Source organism: Oncorhynchus keta, chromosome 12, assembly GCF_023373465.1.
Source record: "Oncorhynchus keta strain PuntledgeMale-10-30-2019 chromosome 12, Oket_V2, whole genome shotgun sequence".
Lineage (NCBI taxonomy): Eukaryota > Metazoa > Chordata > Actinopteri > Salmoniformes > Salmonidae > Oncorhynchus > Oncorhynchus keta.
The window spans coordinates 18,237,001-18,259,317 of record NC_068432.1 but is presented as its reverse complement, the minus strand read 5'-3'; the positions used below and the strand labels follow the sequence as shown (position 1 = coordinate 18,259,317).

Sequence of the window (22,317 nt, the reverse complement as noted above, 5' to 3'; positions counted from 1 at the left end):
ACAGAGGAAACTCTGCAGTATTAACAATACTGATTGACAAAGCACATTGTAAAATGTTACATGCGCAATGAAGTATGGTATGCCAATATGACAACTACTGTATGACCACATTAAGCATTGGGGGGGGTTAAAGTATTTGGGACACATTTGACATTCAGTCACACATTGTACAATTGCATACTGTATGTAAAGATATGGTCACGACATATGAGAATGCAGTGTAAACCCATACCATAGTATAAATTCCCATAATTTAAGATATTATGCTTAATATGTTTATAGAGGAAAGAAACATGAATTACAGAAACACAGAGTGGACTCTGAGCTTCATTTTATGAATTCTAAACACACCACTAGACATAAAACATACTTACTCCGATTAGCTGGTATCAAATACTATTAACGTATGCACATGCAAACACACTTGAAGCCTTTAGGGCAAATTCCTCATGTCATATTTCACATTTAGCCAGCTAGAATACTAATCACACATGAAGGCAATCAGTATTGATAAATTACTAAATCTTTTAATATGATTTACATAGACCTTACAGTGCATTCGGAAAGTATTCAGACCCCTTGACTTTTTCCACATTTTGTTACGTTACAGCCTTATTCTAAAATGGATGAAATTGTTTTTTTCCCCTTCATCAATCTACACAAAATACCCCACAATGACAAAGGAAAAACTGGTTTAGAAATGTTTACAAATGAATAAAAAGTAAAAAAATGAAAACCCTTTAGTACTTTGTTGAAGCACCTTTGGCAGCGATTACAGCCTCAAGTCTTCGTGGGTATGCCGCTACAAGCTTGGCACACCTGTATTTCTCACATTCTTCTCTGCAGATCCTCTCAAACTCTGCCAGGTTGGATAGGGGGTGTCGCTGCACAGCTATTTTCAGGTCTCTCCAGAGATGTTTGATCAGGTTCAAGTCCGGGCTCTGACTTTGCCACTCAAGGACATTCAGACCCGAAGCCACTCATTCGTTGTCTTGGCTGTGTGCTTCAGGTCGTTGTCCTGTTGGAAGGTGAACCTTCACCCCAATCGGAGGTCCTGAGTGCTATGGAGCAGGTTTTCATCAAGGATCTCTCTGTACCCCTCAATCCTGAATACTCTCCCAGTCCCTGCCGCTGAAAAACATCCCCACAGCATAATGCCGCCAACACCATGCTTCACCGTAGGGATGGTGCCAGGTTTCCTCCAGACATGACGGTTGGCATTCAGGCCAAAGAGTTCAATCTTGGTTTCATAAGACCAGAGAATCTTGTTTCTCATGGTCTGAGAGTCTTTAGTTGCCTTTTGGCAAACTCCAAGCGGGCAGTCATGTACCTTTTAATGAGAAGTGGCTTCCATCTGGCCATTCTACCATAAAGGCCTGATTGGTAGAGTGCTGCAGAGAAGGTTGTCCTTCTGTAAGGTTCTCCCATCTCCACAGAGGAACTCTGGAGCTCTGTCAGAGTGACCATCAGGTTCTTGGTCACCTCCCTGACCAAAGCCTTTCTCCCCCGATTGGCCAGGAGGCCAGCTCTAGGAAGAGTCTTGCTGGTTCCAAACTTCTTCCATTTAAAAATGGAGGTAACTGTGTTCTCGGGGACCTTCAATGCTGCAGAAATATTAGATGCCCTTCTCCAGATCTGTGCTTGACACAAACCTGTCTCGGAGTTCTACGGACAATTCCTTTGAACTTATGGCTTGGTTTTTGCTCTAACATGCACTGTCAACTGTGAGACCTTATATAGACAGGTGTGTGCCTTTCCAAATTATGTCCAATCAATTGAATTTACCACAGGTGGACTCCAAGTTGAAGAAACATCTCAAGGATGATTAATGGAAACAGGATGCACCATAGCTACATTTGGAGTCTCATAGCAAAGGGTCTGAATACATATGTAAATAAGTTGTTTTTTTATTTTTAATAAATTTGCAAAAAAATGTAAAAACCTGTTTTTTGCTTGGTCATTATGAGGTATTGTGTGTAAATTGATGAGGAAAAATTTGTATTTAATCAATTTTAGAATAAGGCTGTAACGTAACAAAATGTGTAAAAAGCCAAGGGGCCTCAATACATTCCGAATGCACTGTATATGCACTACAATTTAATATTCTACAAGTGAGTCAAAATCAAATTAGTAACTAATAGAGCACTGTTATATTAGAGCTGTTATATGATGTATATTGGTTAGCCTAGAAATATACTTGGCACATGACCTACAAAATAGTTCCTCAGGTATCCTTAGATTTTCTACATTAGACAGATAACAGCAATTTGACAGACCCATAGCACAGCCACACACAATGAACACAACTATACTGTACACCAGGGCCCAATGTTGACCCATAGCAGCATCAAAGCATTCAGCCAATCAAATCAGCCATGCTTATCCCAACAATACTTTAGGGATACCCGATTTGCCCTTCCCAAACATGTATGTATCCAAATCCTTAAGAGCATTAAACATATGAAAAGGCTACACATGTGGGAACTTCAAAATTTAAACAACAAACCACAACTTTCCTAAACAATTCTAAATAATCTCATCAGTAAGTGACATCAACAACCACTTCTACAAGATAACATAGCTTTATCGTATAAAATCAAGTCGCTTATTCATGCCTCTCGTTCTTCACCACCTGAGCCTTTTATTTTATTTTATCCCTCCCCTTTTCCCTTTCCATCCTTCTCTTTTAATGAAGCACAGGAGTTATGTTAGGACGGATTCACATCCCTACGGTTTGGCATTCATTAGTTTGTTTAAAATATTGGTCAAATCAAAATACTGCTGTCTTTTTTTTCTATGCAGTCTGATCTTCATGTTGTTTACTGTATTATCCCTGTGGCCATCCTTCAAAGCACAGCATGCCGATGGCTGGGCAACATTGTCCAATTGAAGGCAGAAGACACCGTCACCCTCTTTTTTTTTAAATCACAGAATGGTTCTCTTTCAAAAACCTCCGGTCTGTCAGAATAATCTCTGTCTCGCCTCGCTGTCTGTCAAGCCAGGCTCCCGTATTCTCGACAGGTATATGTAACGCATGCTGTAATGGTTACCCATGGGACACCCGGAATGTTACCTGACGTCACTGTCAATACCATAGCCACCAGGGGAAAGAGAGAAGGGGAGGGAGCTGCCTACATCTTAGAAGAGTGTTCAAACATTGCACCTGGCTTAGCAGAGGAGCCACAGACACACAGACAGGAAGAGCGATAGAATGAGCAGACTAGTTATATATCTAAAGGGCAGAGAAGCTCTTGGTGTGCTAACGCTAATGGTGGCAATGTTATTTAAATGGAAGGATGGTCACTTCCTTCTTTAGACTAATCAGACAACATGCAGCAGTGATCATTAATGTTACAGTGATCAATCCCCTAATAAAATGTGCGCTGCATGCTGCACTGCTTTGACGTAAAAATAAATAATGTCTGTAAAGCCCAATCGGAAGTTTCCACTCTAAATTAAACGCACGGCAAACTGTGGGGGCCGATGCTAAATGCACAGTGGTGTGAATATTGCTGATGAATACATGCGTTCATTGGAAGGAAATTAGAGGGAAATAGTAGAGGCAGTAGAGGGGAAACCTGTTTCTCGCAGGCGGAGGTTAGTCAGTGGAACTCTACTAAGGATCGAGGCAGTGAGCAGTGTCAGTGACTGTCTCTCTGTATCACATCCCTTTAACTAATAACAGTACATCAGTAGCTCCTTGTCACTACACCGGTTCTCTCTACAGAGTGATGACGCAGCACTAAGCAGTGGTAAGACCAAGCAGACATAGAGGGACATCGGGGGTAGAGAGAGAGACACACCACATACTGCCGGCATACTCACTAAGGGCTGCACTTGTTGAAGGAATGAAGGTTGGTGTCACTGACGAAACTGCAAGATGGTGAAAACATGGTGAGAGGTGCCCGTGATTGCCCAGAGAGGGCAGTGCTAGTCGTTAGTGTTACAGACGACTGACTGGCTGTTCTGATGGCAGAGCACCACCTCGGTACACATCAGTCATCTACTGGCACCAACACACCACAGAGCGTCATTTCGACTTTCACATAAGGCTTATGCTGAGCAGCATGAAACACCTCACGAACAAGAGCACTTTAAAATCATGATGTACGGGACAACATCACATTCATAATATGAATATGTCATATCACAGGTCTTTTCATGCCATTATCTGAGATGCTTCTACCATGGAATGTAGAGCAGTGTATTTTACTGTGTTTTTATCAGTAAAATCAGCTGGAATCTACATTGTACAGCAATAAACTAAAGTTTCACACCAAAAATGATTCTTATCTTCATTAGGAACACCAGCAGGTGGCACATGTACTGCCCTGTAAATTCTAAATACATAATTGGCTTCCCCACATTCCCCACACAATTCCTAAGGGCAGATGAGTTTTCACAAGGCTTGTTTAAAGCAGGTAGAATAGCTGTTTGTCATTGTTCGACAATCATCAATAGAATTGAACCCACTTTATCAACAAACTTAATTTCATTCCAACTAAGCTGATTTCTCAAGATAATCACGAGTCATTACCCACAAGGTAGGTGTCCTTGTAAGAACCACAGATCTGTACAAAGACTCATGATGACTCAATGAAAAATCTATCATTGTTTGTCAGCTGAAAAGAGTGAGATTAGAAACTATTCTCTTGTATGACACACATCGTGTTATTAGTAACAAAAGCATATTGTGTAAGGGAACCATAAAATAGACTATCAGTGTACAAATCAGCCTAGTTTGCTAGGCTGTTTGTACACAAGTGGGGGTAGAACTGTCTAAAGTAACCAGAGTTTTTGTTCCAGAGGTGTCAGGCCTTCCTTAGATACACACACACGAGGTGAGAAATGTTATGGCAGACAAAGACACTAAAGTGATAAAAGCAACATTGACAGAACGCTTGGTAGAACACAGTCAATTTAAAAGGAGAATCGTTTTAATTTGAAAGTAGTGCAGTATTGCAGAAAGCAATAATCCACTCCACAAATCTTTGAAAAAAAGCATGTCCACTTTTGACATGATATTTGCAAGAACCGCTCAAAAGCCTTCGACTTTGCAAAGAAGCATCACACTGCTTGACTCCCTGTAAACTCTCATCAGTTCAGAAACAGAAGTACAATCAGAAACTCACAATAGAGTTGTTTCACCGGTGAGAAGTTGAGTGATAATCCGTCTTGCATGAGCAGGCCAGCAACTTTGTCTGGCAATGCGCAGATATTGCAAATTACATATTTGTGGTAAATTCCAGGGAAGATATGTTTTGAGAAAATGGGAAAAATGACTTAAGGATTTCTTTTTAACCTTTTAATTATTAATAGGGATTAGGACATTTTGGCTAGCTAGATAAGAACCAATTTAATAGCCTCCCGAGTGGTGCAGAGTTCTAAGGCACAGCATCACAGTGCTGAGGCACCACAACCAGCAGTGACCGAGAGTCCCAATTGGCCCAGCGCCGACCAAGTCAGGTAGGGGAGCTCTAACGACTTCTTGTGGGCGCCTGCAAGCTGACTTCGGTCGTCAGACTTCCGGGTTTAGAAGCAGCATGTCTTGACCTACCCCTTTCCCGAGACCATTGGGGAATTGCAGTGATGAGACAAGGTCGTATCTACCAATTGGATATACTGAAAATGATGTAAGATTACAAAAAAAGAACAAGAAAAAATTACCAATTTAAAAAATGTCTGCGCAATTGCATAAAAGCTAAGAGGCAGCCAAGGTATTTATAGCCAAGTTTCTGCGGTGCCCCAGCCAAGGCACCTAAATCATGGTGTTTCTGTGTTTCTGAAAAGTGTTTCTGAAAAACCAATTAGTTGAAAAATGCCAAGAGAGGCTGAGACATCCCTAGAAAGGCGTACTCACTGTCCAATTACGTCAGGTCACCAGCTGGACTGCTGCTCGTTATGCTGCCAGTGATCTCCTTTTGCCCAGCCTGAGTGTGCAGGGAGCATTTTGTGTGGTAGCTGCTGTTGTACATGTAATTTCAAGTGCGGTTGCTGATGTTAGAACAGTCGAATTCAGGGGTCTCCAAACTTCCGTCACCACCTCAGCCTCGATCACCATGCCTGGCTCACTGGTGACTCCACCTACAGAGTTAAAGAGCTCCTCATCCATGCCACCTACAATGTTGTTCTCAGGGCTATTGCCATGGGTCACAGGGTCTCTGTTGCCTTGGCTGGACGGAGGCTCAGTGTGGTCATGGCAACAAGGAGGGGCCCTGCTACAGAAACAGCTGTGATACTGTACCTTGGACATTCGTGCTGCCCTCTGTAGGTTGTTAGGACCTCAATACATGGGGTAGTGTCCTCTGTCTTCGACATGGTGCCCATGACTACACCTCCCTGGTCCTCAGCTGTACTCTCTTTGGTTGAAATGTCCTGGGGTTCTGGTAAGTTACAGCAACCTCAAGCATTGGGTCAGCCCTCAGGGAATCATCATATCCCTTTGCAGGTTATATGGACACCTGGGTCACTATATTTCTAAATTAAGACTTGTCTTCTGTCCTCAACTGATGAATACACTGTGTAGAATGGTTTTATGTAATTTATCAGATGCTCTTATCCAGAGTGAGTGCATACATTTTCATGCTGGTACACCGCAGGAATGGAAATCACAACCCTGATGTTGCAAGCGCCATGCTCTACCAACTGAGCCACACGGGAACCTAGTACAATGGCATGACACAAATGTACATGTGAGCACTCACTAGGACCTTTCTTGTAGTCCCTACTATGACATACACGCCTGCACACACAACCTAATTAAAGGAGATGAGTTAACTTGTATAACCAGAATACATCTACTTAGCTCAATACTTTGAAATAATTCCTCAATTAAATGTAATTTAACATCAACTGCTTTGGACTACATTTACAAGTTGTCCCTTCCACTCGAAATAGTATAGTAACTGCATACAGCAATAGAGAAGACTAAAGTTGATAACATCCCTGGGCTCCTGGTTATTCACGAAGGCCCTGATGAATGTTAAGTGAGTGTTGAGTGTTCGGACCATTATCCCACCAATCACCTCTCCCATCCAGACGGGTTCACCTCCACTACAAAAACAGATGATGCGATCCATCTCCTCCAAGAGAATCCGTATCATTTAGAGATATGGTCTTTGTTGCGCTTCTCTGCCTTCTGTATCAGAGTCTTATGAGGGGAAAAATAGGCTTCTCAGTAATGGGGCCTCACACTGTCATGGCTGAACAGAGATGCTATAAACCCAGAGGAAAAGCAGATTGTCTGGCGAATTAGGGATGCCTTAATAACGGCAACAAACTATCAGCCGAGGCTGAACCGAGGCTGAATCCTGTCTGTTGACGATTTCTCAAGTTACATTAAAATTGTTCTGCATTAACCATGAGTCATCATTGCGGCTCAGGCCTTTGTTTGTAAATGCTACTGTATTAGCAATGACACTCTCCCAGCATGTTGTTATTTCTACTTATGTTCATACTAATTACTGAGTATATGTACAATTGGCTAAGGGATGAGTGACTATTTGCAGTCAATCAGGGGTCAATCAGTTCACTGTACAAAGGGAAAGGGGACAAGTCACAGGGGAGAAGCAAGTACTATAAATGATCTATGGAACTATGGAATTGCTATGGTACATGGTCACTCACTTATTATAAATTCAATGTCTATGTTAAGAAACTACAACAACTAAGACAAACCTGAGTCCACGTTAGAGTAATGAAATGGTATGCCACCTGGAAAGGTTTATGAGACAAGAGATATTGCGTGAGTATTTGCTTGAAGGCAAATACTCTACCAAAATGCCCCAATCAAAAGGTTGAGGCAATGGTCAAGTAAATTCTTAATGCAATGACATAACAGACCAAATTCCATTGTTGAAAGTAAATGTATCTACACCAGTTTCCCAACTCCAGTCCTTGAATACACCTCAACAGAACACATTTTATTTGTTGTAGCACTGGAAAAACATACCTGATTCAACTCATCGAGGGATCGACCAGGGCAAACATTTGGGGGTTGGGGGTACTCGAGGACTGAAGTTGGGAAACACTTTATCTACACTACTACTACCACCAATAGTTAATTCAGTATTTTTTTTTACAAAGATTTCAGAAATGAATGTTTCAAATAAATGGATGAAATGAAAACAAAGACAAAGAAAAGGGATGAGAACTTACTTGTGAAAGCATAGCCTGAGAAGTCAAAGTGAACAAAAAGAGATGGGTAAACATGAATAACAAGATCAGTAGAAATAGAAACAATGAGAACAGAATGGTAGAAGTTGACTGTCCTGTCACTTCAGAATTGATTATGAACCATGACCGACAGTGATAATAGGATAGTTCACTTTTGATATATATATATATATATATATACATATACACATAGCCAGTAAAAAAAGAAGCAAGTATTCTAAATTTAGAGAACTCAATAAAAATACCTAATCAATGTACTTTATCATCAATTAGGCATGTTAAAGGGCAACTGCAACACTTTTTGATTTCATATTCCTCATCTCCAGCACCAAACCAGTGTTTACATTTGTAAAAATGGCACGTTTCAATGATCTATGGTTAAAAAGATAAGAAAGGTCCTAAAAAATACTTCTTTGTGAAATCACAGGGTAGGATTAGGATTTTTTTTTTTTTTAAAACAGGGATTTTCAAAACCTGGAAAGGGTTTCTAGCTAGAGGGAGGTTTTTTCTTGATTCCCACATCACCGCGAATCTCAGTGTTTGTAAATCACTTAATTAAAAAAAAAAAAAAAACTTTTGATGATGACATTCGGTATAACATTCTAACGTATTTTTTTTCTTCCTTCAAAACAAATACGCTGTTTTCATATATGTAAACACTGGTTTGATTCTGGAGATAATGAATATGAGGTTGAAAAGTGGGGGAGTTGCTCTTTAAGGATCCTGGATAGACTTAAAATAATGTCACTGTACTTTTAAGCTAAGAAAACATCCAGAGCATTATGAAATCACTGTTTATCTGATTTTAAAAAAGGTACTCAATGCTCCAAATTACGAAGTAATAACAGGACAAGGCATCCCTCTAGACTTCAGACTGAAAAAAGGGTAAATCCAGCAGCTAAGGGTGACTGCTGCAGAAGCAGAAGGTTTAAAGCACAGATGGAAGCGTGGCAAGAAGCAGAACAGAATCAGACTGATTCATGCCTTAAATACAATGTGTTCAATCAGAACGGAATAAACCTTTATAACTAGCCAGCACAGCAACTTCAAGCAGCACGACTGGCAAACTAGGAGGGAGAAGAGAAAAGATGGGCTGGCTATTCCATTCCAACTCTCTAATTCCTTCAGCACCAGTGTTTTGGGATGGCTATCGCAGTGTGTGAATTTCGCCAGATTAATATTATGCTATTTCATTAAGCAGCTCTTCCAAGTTTTTTCCACTTACTTAATTTGTGTAAAGTGGCCTTAAAACAGCCAAAAAGAGGAGCAATTATAAACTAATCAGGAAGTACATTTGTCTCTCACTATGCCCGTGCTACTCTAGAAGTATAACAATATTTTCACTGCCTGACTTTTGGATTTTTCCGTAGCGATAATGCGCTGAAACAACCTCTTCTTACTCGTGACGGCATCTGAGATTCAGAATAACAAACCCTCAGTGTTGACTTATCTGAAGATACCATTATTCCATACGATATTCCATTATATTGGCAAATGTATAATGAATGGTTTTATTCCAAATTCACTATGCTTTAGAAGTTTAAGCATTTCCAGGAGTGATGCTTCAGTGATGGTTGTGTAGTAAGTGATGCTTCAAAGTGATGTTCACACAAAAATCCTTTCAATCAATTATTAGGTAGTAGTATTCATTGATCCATCAAATATCTGTAGAGAGAAAATCTCAAAATGACAAAGGATTATGCTCTGATAACTTCAGTAGTCCTCATGAAGAACCGTGACAAACACACAGACACTATGGTCACAAGGAGCAGTGTGTGGGGAGGGGGGTACAGAAACTAGGATTGCACCCCCCTTTCACCCTCCATTATATGAAGCACTAGGTCCCTAGCCCTCCTTCCCCAACCCTTCCATGCAAACAGACACGCAGTCTGGGGTCAGTTGGCAATGCATCCCCGGAGTGGAGTGGCTGATCTATCAGAGAGATCGGAAGGGGGATGCATTATGCCTTTGGCGCAGGGGGCTTGGGGTGGTCGTGGCTGGATGGCTAGACTGCACTAGGTGGTGATGGGGAGGAAAAGCATTACGGTCAGGTGAGTGATGTCGCTCTGCAGGAAGGACAGGGAAGAAGGGAGGGAGCAGGAGGGAACAGGGAAGGAGGGAGGCACTTACGGACTGGCTCAGTCTTGAAGTTCTGGGGAGGGCTGCTCTCGCCCTCGCCCTTGCCGTTGATGGCGGACATCTTGACCTCATAGAAGGTCTCGGGCTTCAGGCCAACGATGGTGATCATGCTCAGGCCTGTCGGAGGAAAAAGGGTTTTAGAAAGCTCCATTAAAGCTACTCATCACAGACCCAGTCACCCGGCTGGCTGATGAAACCCATGTCTTGGATGGGTCTAGGAAGAGTAATGCGATGGTAGGGCCTGTGCTAAAAAGAGCAGAGGACAGGACAGAGTGCTGGCTGTTATTTTGATCTCCTCTCTTTCCAGGAGCAAGGCAGTGTGGTGGAGAAGATTGTGAGCGGAGAGGGGGTGTGATGGCATGACTGTTTCTTGTGTATGAGCGAACGTGGAGGCTCGTTCTCGTTTGTTTGAGTGAGTGAGTGGGGAGGTGTATTGCTTGACCCTGTGTGTGTGGGGGCGAGGGTGTGCGAGAAAGTCATATGTTGAGGTTGGTTATGTTTGTTTCTGTGTATGTATGTGTGTATTTTCTAGTCCATGAGTAGATTTTTTTCCACAACAAGCAGGACATTCTCCAAACACCCCACAGGGCCGACATCCCTGTTTTTTGCAAGAGGAAACAAAGCAGGTACAGAGGTCAAAGAGCCGATGCCTCGTGAGGACCCGGAGAAGGCGAGTGGGAAAGCTGCAGTTACCGTCAATACTACTCGCCAACGTGTAATCATTGGACAATAAATTAGACGAGGTACAATCACGAATATCCTACCAACGGGACATCAAAAACTGTATTATCCTATGTTTCATTGAATCGTGGCTGAATGACGACATGCATATTCACTTATCGGGACATACGCTGACCCGGCACGATAGAACAGCACACTCTGGTAAGACGAGGGGGGGCGGTCTGTGCATATTTGTAAACAACGGCTGGTGCAAGAAAACTAAGGAAGTAGAGTATATTGTAATAAATTTCAGGCCACACTACTCGTCTAGAGAGTTTTCAGCTATACTTTCGTGGCTTTACCACCACAGCCAGATGCTGGCACTAAGACCGCACTCAGCAAGCTACATAAGGAAATAAGCAAACAGGAAACCACTCACCCAGAGGCGGCGGTCCTAGTGGCCGGAGACTTTAATGCAGGGAAACTTAAATCAGTTCTACCAAATTTCTATCAACATGTTAAATGTGCAACGAGAGGGGAAAAAAATATAGATTGCCTGTACTCCACACACAGAGACGTGTACAAAGCTCTCCCTCGCCCTTCATTTGGTAAATCCGACCACAACTCTATCCTCTTGATTTCTGCTTACAAGTAAAAATGAAAGTAGGAAGCACCAGTGACTCGGTCAATAAAAAAAAAGTGGTCAGGTGAAGCAGATGCTAAACTACAGGACTGTTTAGCTATCACAGACTGGAACATGTTCCGGGATTCTTCCAATGGCATTGAGGAGTACACTGGCTTTATCAATAAGTGCATCGAGGACGTCGTCCCCACAGTGACTGTACGTACATACCCCAACCAGAAACTATGGATTAAAGGCAACATTCACACTGAACTAAAGGGTAGAGCTGCCGCTTTCAAGTTGCGAGAATCTAACCCGGAAGCTTACAAGAAATCCTGCTATGCCCTGCGACGAACCATCAAACAGGCAAAGCGTCAATACAGGGCAAAGATTGAATCATACTACACCGGCTCCGACGCTCGTCTTATGTGGCAGTGCTTGCAAACTATTACAGACTACAAAGGGAAGCACAGCTGCAAGATGCCCAGTGACACAAGCCTACCAGACGAGCTAAATCACTTCTATACTCGCTTCGTGGCAAGCAACACTGAGGCATGCATGAGAGCATCAGCTGTTCCGGTGTGATCACGCTCTCCGTAGCCGGCATGAGTAAGACCTTAAAAACAGGTCAACATACACACCACCCGATGTCACAGGAAGGCCATAAAGATCATCAAGGACAACAACCACCCGAGCCACTGCCTGTTCACCCCGCTATCATCCAGAAGGCGAGGTCAGTACAGGTGCATCAAAGCTGGGACCAAGAGACTGAAAAACAGCTTCTATCTCAAGGCCATCAGACTGTTAAACAGCCACCACTAACATTGAGTGGCTGCTGCCAACACACTGACTCAACTCCAGCCACTTTAATAATGGGAATTGATGGGAATTGATGTCAAATATATCACTAGCCACTTTAAACAATGCTACTTAATAATGTTTACATACCCTACATTGTTTATCTCATATGTATACGTATATACTGTACTCTATATCATCTACTGCATCTTGCCTATGCCGCTCTGTACCATCACTCATTCATATATCTTTATGTACATATTCTTTATCCCTTTACACTTGTGTGTATAAGGTAGTAGTTTTGGAATTGTCAACTAGATTACTGCATTGTCGGAACTAGAAGCACAAGCATTTCGCTACACTCGCATTAACATCTGCTAACCATGTATGTGACAAATACAATTTGATTTGATTTGAAGCCTGTGTGGCCAGATGGATTACCAGGACGTGTGCTCCAGGCATGTGCTGACCAACTGGTAGGTGTCTTCACTGACATTTTCATCATTTCCCTAGTTGAGTCTGTAATACCAACATGTTTCAAGCAGACCACCATAGTCCCTGTGTCCAAGAACACAAAGGCAACCTGCCTAAATGACTACAGACCCGTAGCACTCAAGTCTGTAGCCATGAAGTGCTTTGAAAGGCTGGTAATGGCTCACATCAACACCATTTTCCCAGAAACCCTAGACCCACTCCATTTTGCAACCGCCCAAACAGATCCACAGATGATGCAATCTCTATTGCACTACAAACTGCCCTTTCCCACCTCGACAAAAGGAGCACTTATGTGAGAATGCAATTCATTGACTACAGCTCAGCGTTCAACACCATAGTTGCCTCAAATCTCATCACTAAGCTAAGGATCCTGGGACTAAACACCTCCCTCTGCAACTGGATCCTGGACTTTCTGATGGGCAGCCACCAGGTGGTGAGGGTATGTAGCAACACATCTGCCACGCTGATCCTCAACACTGGAGCTCCCCAGGGGTGCGTGCTCAGTACCCTCCTGTACTCCCTTGCCAGGCACAACTCCAACACCATCATTAAGTTTGCAGACGACACAACAGTGGTGGGCCTGATCACCGACAACGACGAGGCAGCCATTAGGGAGGAGGTCAGAGACCTGGACGGGTGGTGCCAGAATATCAACCAATCCCTCAACGTAACCAAGACAGAGGAGATAATTGTGGACTATAGGAAAGGAGAACCGAGCACGCCCCCATTCTCATCAACAGGGCAGTAGTGAAGCAGGTTGAGCGCTTCAAGTTCCTTGATGGCCACATCAACAATAAATTCGAATGGTCCAAACACACCAAAACCGTCGTGAAGAGGGCACGACAAAGCCTATTTCCCCTCAGGAAACTAAAAAGATTTGGCATGGGTCCTGAGATCCTCAAAAGTTTCTACAGCTGCAACATTGGTACGGCAATTGCTCGGCCTCTGACCGCAAGGCACTACAGAGGGTAGTGCGTATGGCCCAGTACATCACTGGGGCTAAGCTGCCGGCCATCCAGGACCTCTACACCAGGCGGTGTCAGAGGAAAGCCCTAAAAATTGTCAAAGACCTCAGCCACCCCAGTCATAGACTGTTCTCTCTACTACCGCATGACAAGCGGTACCGGAGTGCCAAGTCTAGGACAAAAAAGCTTCTCAACAGTTTTTATCCCCAAGCCATAAGACTCCTGAACAGGTAATCAAATGGCTACCCGGACTATTTGCATTGTGCGCCCCCCACCCCCAACATCCCCCCTTTTACACTGCTGCTACTCTCTGTTTATCATATATGCACACTCACTTTAACTATACATTCATGTACATACTACCTCAATTGGGCCGACCAACCAGTGCTCCCGTACATTGGCTAAATGGGCTATTAGCATTGTGTCCCGCCACCCACCAACCTGTCTTTTACGCTACTGCTACTCCCTGTTTATCATATACAGTATGCATAGTCACTTTAACCATATCTACATGCTACCTCAAACAGCCTGACTAACCGGTGTATGTATGTAGTCTTTTTACTGTTGTTTTATTTCTTTACTTACCTATTGTTCTCCTAATACCTTTTTTGCATTATTGGTTAGCCTGTAAGTAAGCATTTCACTGTAAGGTCTACTTGTTGTATTCGGCGCACGTGACAAATAAACTTTGATTTTATTTGATATCTGCGTGCATTTGTCGGCAGGCCTTACACCGTGTGATTGTGTGCTGGCATGGCGTTATGTGTGTGAACCAAGTTGTTTTAAGTTTGTGTGCTTCTGTGCTAGAAGGGATTCCTGTGTGTGTGTGTGTGTGTGTGTGTGTGTGTGTGTGTGTGTGTGTGTGTGTGTGTGTGTGTGTGTGTGTGTGTGTGTGTCAGCCAGCTCTTTCGTGTGTGCGTGTGTCAGGCTGGGCTCAAGGCTGACAGAACAGCTTGTCAACAATCTGCTGACATATCCCATGTGAGCATGGATAAGACAGACAGACCAACAGATAGACACAGTGCCACATATACTCGACAGGAAGGAGGGCCTGTCAGCCCCCGACAGATTGGTTATTTAGTGCATCTTTGTGTTTGTCGTCATTTTGGCTGAATCACTGTGCTGACAATTCAATTCTAATATCAACCCCAACAGCTCACATAGGTTTTGATATTTTATTTACATGTTATTTATCCCATTGAGATGGATTTGTCTCTTCCAAGAAAACACTGGCTAAGACTCAATATGAAAGGTATTAATAATGCTCTGACACTAGGTTATGTTTCAACAAACGGGCCTTATTCAGAACTGAAGGCTGACGTTCACATTTCAACCATCTGGCATAAACTAGTCTACTTGGAGTCCTACTGGCAATGTCATTTTGTGGTGGGTTGCTCAGTGTGTCTGTCTGTGTGTGTGTCTGTGTGTGTACAACTCACCCTCCTCTGCATCGTACTCCCTGCCAGTCCAGTCATCACCCTGCATGCGCCACTCTGCCCGGTACTTGAGGATGGCAACGCCGCCGCTGGCATCGGGCTCCTCAAACTCCACAACGGCGGTGCTGGAGAAGGGCTCCACTCGCTCGATAGCGGGTGCCGACGGCACATCTACACAACACCACAGAGGCATACAGGTTAAATCCTGGCCCTCGAGACCCACGGGATATGCAGCCAATCAGACTCAAGGATTCAACCAATCATATAAAGAGAAATGTGCCCGGATTCATCCAGTCAAAAGGCCATATATGAAGAGATCAGCCAATCACGGTTTTAAGGTTTTGGAAGTCCCATGATACTACAGGCAACGGGAGCTACATGTGAAATGATGTCCCAACTGCAAGGGAATTATCCGAATTACATCTTCCAAATTATATTGGCAAGAACATGTTGGGGTGATATTCTGAGACACACATGGTTTACTGATACTGGACACAGGGAAACAATTGTAACAGCCAAATCTGCCATATTTTTTCTCAACTGGCTTTAAAAAATGTAAGAATGGTTCTTCCATTGGTGCACTCACAAGCACAGTGCCACTTCACTAACAAATGTGTTAAAGTGGCAGTCACCACTGTGTTGCAGATTAATAAAATAACGTTTGTCCAACTACCCTTGACGTCTGTACTGCTTTATAGTCCACAAAAATAGCAGCCTTAAATGTGTACTTAACGCCAAAATGTCTTTGTAAACGCCCTGGAAATTACACCCATTATGTTTTTAAATCACAATTGCATTTCACCTTAACAACTGAAAAGTAACTGATCTTGAAGCTAAAAGCCCTATGCTGACCTCCAGATGTGATGTATGAAACTGACACAGAAATACTTGTGGTTTCGGAAGTAAAATCGAGACCAAACTTCTGAACGGTTCCAGAAATAATTGGTTGAAGCTGCTTAATTAAGGTGTGCTAACGACACTGTGTGGCTGTACTATATGCACCTTCCATTTAACTAAAATACAAACTTCCTATTGCCATATTTGTTCAGCTATACAGTATCAAATGTTTTAATAATGAATACATATGAATCATCTGAAGGGAAATCAGTGTACAGTATCACAGAGTAAGCCCTGTTGACTGACCTGCTGGGATCAGGAGGAACTCCTTGGACTCTGCTCCGATCATGTTGGTAGCTGTGCAGTTGTAGCTTCCAAAGTCATTCTGGGAATCTGGGGTGACCTGGAAGAAGATTTATTTTTTTCCTTCAATGATCTGATTTACCCCAGATGGTCTTGTTGATTACTGAGGATCTCATCGCCATGGTGCTAGCAGCGCTCTTTGTTCCTCACCTCTGGCGTACGTCTTGCTCGAAAATGATTGAGTAACAGGGGCAGTGGGCCCCTCTGGTGGCACCATTAACCAGGCATCTTAAGGTAAATGTGCCAGCGGGTCATACAGGCCTCTTTGCCACAGAGAGCGTTCTAGGTTCAGGGGACACTGGGCATGAAACCCACTTTTGAATGGGCACACTCACTGCCTGAGATTCCGCACAGAAGGTTATGCATGCTGACTGTGTCCACCCAGGTCCTGGGAACAGACTCAATGCTTGCATACCAAATGGCACCCTATTCTCATTATAAAGCTTAGAATACTTAGAATCTTGGGCTCTGGTCAAGAGTAGTGAACTATATTGGGGATAGGGTGCAATTTGGGACGCAACCATTGACTGTGGTTTCCCAACAAGTTTCACGTGTGCTTTTATAAATGCCGAGATTAGGACCCGGGTCTCCCACGACAGACGCCACTGTCAAAGATTTTTATAACTTAACCAAGATCGACCACAGCCTGTCGTTTCCAATGGGAACAGATGAGTCATAGTGGGCAGAACAAAGCACGAGCTAGTGAGAACCTATTGGCCCGTTTTAGCATGCATCTGCCCATTAGAGAACACCTACTCTGTGAAGTGTGCAATAACTCAATTCGCCTTTGCACTCCTAAACAACGCAATTTAATCCAATCTGTTCATAGCAGATTTTAGTTTTGGGAATAAAAAAAACTGTATTGAGAGCCTCTAGAGTGGCGCAGCGGTCTAAGGCACTGCATCGCATGCAATGATAGGGGCATTATTACAGACCTGGGTTCATTTCCCGGGCTGTGCAAACAAACGGCCGTGGCCGGGAATCAGTTGAATGGTGTTTCCTCTGATACATTGGTGCGGCTGGTTTATGAGTTAAGCTGGCAGGTGTTATGAGCGCGGTTAGGTGGGTCATGTTTTGAAGGACGCATGACTCCACCTTCGCAGCGATGCTCTCTCTACAAAGCTTGTATTGAGATCAAATGTTTCATCAATGAGAAAACTTGCAGAATGTCAGTCAAAATCCATCTTCTACCACTGCTGGGCATCCTCTCACTATGATATTTGGTAGTAAGTGGATGCCTCACATTTATACTTCCAGTGAAATATCTGTCTCATTCTTCTCTGTGCCAATGTCTTGACCACCCGCCCAAGAGGGCCAACACTAATTTTTAAGTTGCAGGCAGGTCTACCTCATCACATGACCATGAGCAACCATGACTGACGCATGTCCGCTAAACTTGTCAAACGATTCAAATGTAATCTAGTTTATCGCAGGATTTGCTGTGATTAATCACAAATGTATCATTTGCTCAAACTGAGCTGTAATTTCTATTTAAATTAATACAAAAAGCATTGTAAGAATATTGCTGTTTTGATTTTGTCCAAAGTAACAATTAGAAAAATCTGGTAAATTGACAAGCACACTTTCTTTAACCTCAAAGTCAACTTGTTTTGTCATCACATTGTTGTTTCTAGTTGTATAGATTATGTATGTTGGATGTTTTCAGTGTATGTTAAACGCTTTCAGACAATGCGCAACAAAAAAATGTGTGCACTAACTTGAGTTAATTGGATTAACTGACAGCACAAATTCTTACATGTTAAAAAGGATAAATAGGGAAACACATAGCATTCGCTTTTCTGTTCTTCTTCCAACAGTTACTGACCAATGTATGAAGAGAGGTGTGCGCCTGCAGCAGTAACACATCCGAATGGATGGCTCAGAAATACAAAATAATCATTTTTAACACACTAGGATTATTATACTCAGGTAGGCTAAGTTACCTTAACAGAATTACATTACAAATAGCAATTGCATTGCTACAGCAATATGTTAACACTACCTCTTCACATGTGAGGAGAATAACACTATTTCACCAAAACATGTGAACCTGCAATTCCACATGTGAAAGTGAGATTTTCACATGAGTTTTCAAATGTGAATGTTCTTTACATGTGAAACTGCAAATTACACATATGAAACTGCAAATTAGATTTACACAGGTGAATTTGAGATTTTCACATGAGTTTCTCACACATGAAACTGCATATCTGATTTTCACATGTGAAAGTTCTTAACATGTGAAACAGCAATTCACATGTGTGGTGAACTCTAAATTAAAAATACGTGACATTTAAATACAACATGTGAAAATTTGATTTTGACATTTGTTTTTTTTTAAACAATGTGTTTCTGGAGCTCTCAAGTGAGAAAAAAAGTGAACTTTCATGTGCCTTAATATTCAACTTGTAGGTGATCTGTAATTAAAACGTTTTTAGGATCCTTCCTGGCTAGCCTTGAATGGCTAAGATAATGGAGGGGCTGGTCATGCTGCGAGATGGGTTCTGATTGTTTTACTATGCCACAGGCTACTGTCTATAACAGGCAGGTGTCACGACTTCTGCCGAAGTTAGTGCCTCTCCTTGTTCGGGCGGCGTTCGGCGGTCGTCGTCACCGGCTTTCTAGCTGCCACCGATCTACGTTTCTTTTTCTTTTTCTATTTGTTCTGTCTTGATTGTACACACCTGGTTCCCATTACGTTATAATTATTTACCCTATTTTACCCTCTTCCCAATATGTTTTGTGCGTGATTGTTCCTTGTTGAGTGTTAGTAGACTTCTGTGTTATGGTGTGTTTTCCCTGTGTGGAATTTTATGGTTGTTTCTTTTCGAGTAAAGTACGTTATTTTACTCAGTTCTGTGTCCTGCGCCTGACTCCGTCCTCACCGCTGCACACTGACACTTGACAGCAGGGGTCTCCAACAGGTAGATCGCAAGCTACCAGTAGCTCACAGCCCACATATGAGTGGCTCGCCAAGCAATTCTGAAAGGACATGCATTTTCTACATGTGTCCCATTGCAAACTTTCTTAAACAAGCTCCTGGCTACTATCCAAACAAAGCCACATTGGCATTACCACACACCTGGTTAGCCACTATTGCCTTAAAAAGCCAAACGTAACAAATCTGCCAATTAATATCCAGCAGGTCTGTCTGTTTTGTGTACACATGTGTCTATCACTCAGTATGTAGCCAGTTAGGAATGCTAGTAATGATAAACATCTAGACAGAAAGACTTTCTGCAAAAACCTTCTCAATTAAATGTTAACTGCAAAGTGGGCTTACATGACGGAAAGATATCATCATTATTTGTATCAATTGGGTGGTCATCATTTTGCAAACTCTGCCATGACATGTGCTGCAGCAGTAGGCTGAAACGTCCCTAGACTGACACATTCCTCTCTTTCTAAATGGGAAATTAAATGGGAATGACACTCAAATATTTTTGGTTTAGACCTCAAAATTGGTCTTCTGATGTGATTTAAGCATTGACATGGACCCATTTTTTGTTGTTTCTCTATGAATAATTGTAATATTGAGAGTCAAAAACAAAAACATTTAAGCAAGGAAAAATAAAACAGAAAACAAAATTCTGGAAAATTACATTTACATTACATTTAAGTCATTTAGCAGACGCTCTTATCCAGAGCGACTTACAAATTGGTGCATTCACCTTATGACATCCAGTGGAAAAGCCACTTTACAATAGTGAATCTAAATCTTTTAAGGGGGGTGAGAAGGATTACTTTATCCTATCCTAGGTATTCCTTAAAGAGGTGGGGTTTCAGGTGTCTCCGGAAGGTGGTGATTGACTCCGCTGTCCTGGCGTCGTGAGGGAGTTTGTTCCACCATTGGGGGGCCAGAGCAGCGAACAGTACAAAAATACAAAAGCGAAAATACAAAAGCTAATTTGATAGGGCCCCTTAGAGTTGTTTATTAACCATTATTTTACCAGGTATATTGACAGAAAAAACATCGCTTGTACACCAAGGACCCAGAGAAGAGGAGAATGTGCCTATTTGAAAGCTATAAAATATATTTTAAGGAGAAATGTTTTCAAGTAGCTCTCATGCTAGAAAAGGTTGGAGACCCCTGGTCTATAACATAATTGGGGGCTTCACTGATCAGCAGTGTACCGCAGATGTTTTGAAAAGATGATAGCAATGTCACTGAACAACTGTCATTGCACCAGACAATGCAGAGTTTTCTGATGACAGTGATGGGGAAGAAAGGAAGATCAACAGTTTTGGCCAACATTAAACCTAACTAGCTAGCTAATGTTAGTTGCTTGGTATCTAATGCCAGCTAACGTTATAAATCGGATCTCATTTAGTCCATCCATTTGTATTGCTAAACTGTATGGGTTGGGATTATGGTTCATGAACTTGTTTAGCTAGCTAGCTTGCTACATGTCTAAACAAAAGACTCCACTTAGCCAGATGATTATGTAGCCAGGTGTGCCTGGGGATACTAAGGCCACCTATCCCTTGTTCCATTTTCCACCCAACTGCAGTGTATGATATACCCGTTTGAAGCTCGGAGTCTGTACTTTTGTGAAGTGTACAGAAAATCCAATATTGGAAATGGTACATAAGTCTCAATTGGGAAATGTGGTCACATATGTGCTGCTGGCGTTACCCAGTTTGAGCTTGCCTTAGGTGAATTGTGTTTTAACATCTGGTAATAGTATTAACCAACAGGTAGTTGTCAATCTCAGGAGGAAAGGGAAAGGGGGGTACCTAGTCAGTTGTCCAGCTGAATATACTCAACTGAAATGTGTCTTCCACATTTAACCCAACCCCTCTGAATCAGAGAGGTGGGGGGCTGCCTTAATTGACATCCATGTCTTCGGAGCCTGGGGAACAGTGGGTTAACTGCCTTGCTCAAGGGCAGAATGACAGATTTTTACCTTGTCAGCTCGGGGATTCGATCCAGCAACCTTCCGGTTACAACGCTCTAACTGCAACTACAGTCCTTGAGAAAGGCACTTATTTATGATAGATTTTAAAAAAATGTAACCTTTATTTAACTTGAGAAAGGCACTTAAACCAAAATGGTTCAGGAAAAAAACACATACCAGTATATATCCAGTTGTATTTTTGTATTTCACGTTACATAAAAGCGTCTCTAAAGTACCTCAGATAGAATTATGCCATCAACAATTAATACGAACAATTATTCTCTCTCCAGGGACCTTGACACAAAATAGCCACGGTGTATTATGGTGATATAACATCCGTGTGCTATCATTTCACTGACAGTTAATTGCGAGATAACATTACCGTCATACTTAATTGGTCAGCCTAAGCACGTCTCAACTTGAGCAGTCAATTACTCCCTGGTATCATTAGGAAGTTTCAGTATATTAAATGGGTGCTCTACTTTGGTTGGATTACAGCTAAAATTAAGCTTTCAGCAAACTTGTTATCGAATCACTGCATGCAGAAATGTCAGGGTTCTGCAAGGGAGTCTCGTTTGTTTTAGCCATGCATGCTATGCAGGAACCAGACTATGTTTGGCATTACATTGTATGGAGTGCATTCTTAAAAATGTGATATCATTCATCACTTACTGTACACACAGTTTTGGGGCCCTCATATCCCTATTGTACCATACCTCGAGGTAGCTGACAGCTGGTGTGTTGTAGATCTTGACGTTGGTGGTGTTAGTGCTAGACAGCTGCTGGCCATCTCTGAACCACACCACTGAGGCTCCCGGATGAGCCAGCACCTCACAGCTGATGTTGGCTGCATTCCCTTCCCAGGTGTAGACTGTCACAGAGCCCTGGATCTTGGGAGCATCTGCAACAACACGGAGAGGGGCATGTCA

The 22,317-nt window shown here is 42.5% G+C and overlaps 1 protein-coding gene across 13 annotated transcripts in view; it reads right to left on the bottom strand.

The window, feature by feature from the left end:
• The window catches only part of LOC118391049 (neural cell adhesion molecule 1-like), a 320,476-nt gene that overhangs the window by 29,407 nt on the left and 268,752 nt on the right, over window positions 1-22,317 (bottom strand). For 5 of the 13 annotated variants that reach the window (XM_035782008.2, XM_052457770.1, XM_052457767.1 and 2 more), the window contains 7 exons: window positions 22,105-22,289; window positions 16,434-16,530; window positions 15,294-15,461; window positions 10,306-10,431; window positions 8,158-8,172; window positions 7,678-7,713; window positions 3,826-3,873 (listed from right to left, as the gene is read on the bottom strand). In XM_035782008.2, coding sequence (XP_035637901.1) covers window positions 3,826-3,873; window positions 7,678-7,713; window positions 8,158-8,172; window positions 10,306-10,431; window positions 15,294-15,461; window positions 16,434-16,530; window positions 22,105-22,289 — 675 coding nt within the window. The remainder of the gene's footprint in view (window positions 1-3,825; window positions 3,874-7,677; window positions 7,714-8,157; window positions 8,173-10,305; window positions 10,432-15,293; window positions 15,462-16,433; window positions 16,531-22,104; window positions 22,290-22,317) is intronic. The other 8 variants (XM_035782015.2, XM_035782017.2, XM_035782020.2 and 5 more) reach the window with 2 other exon arrangements.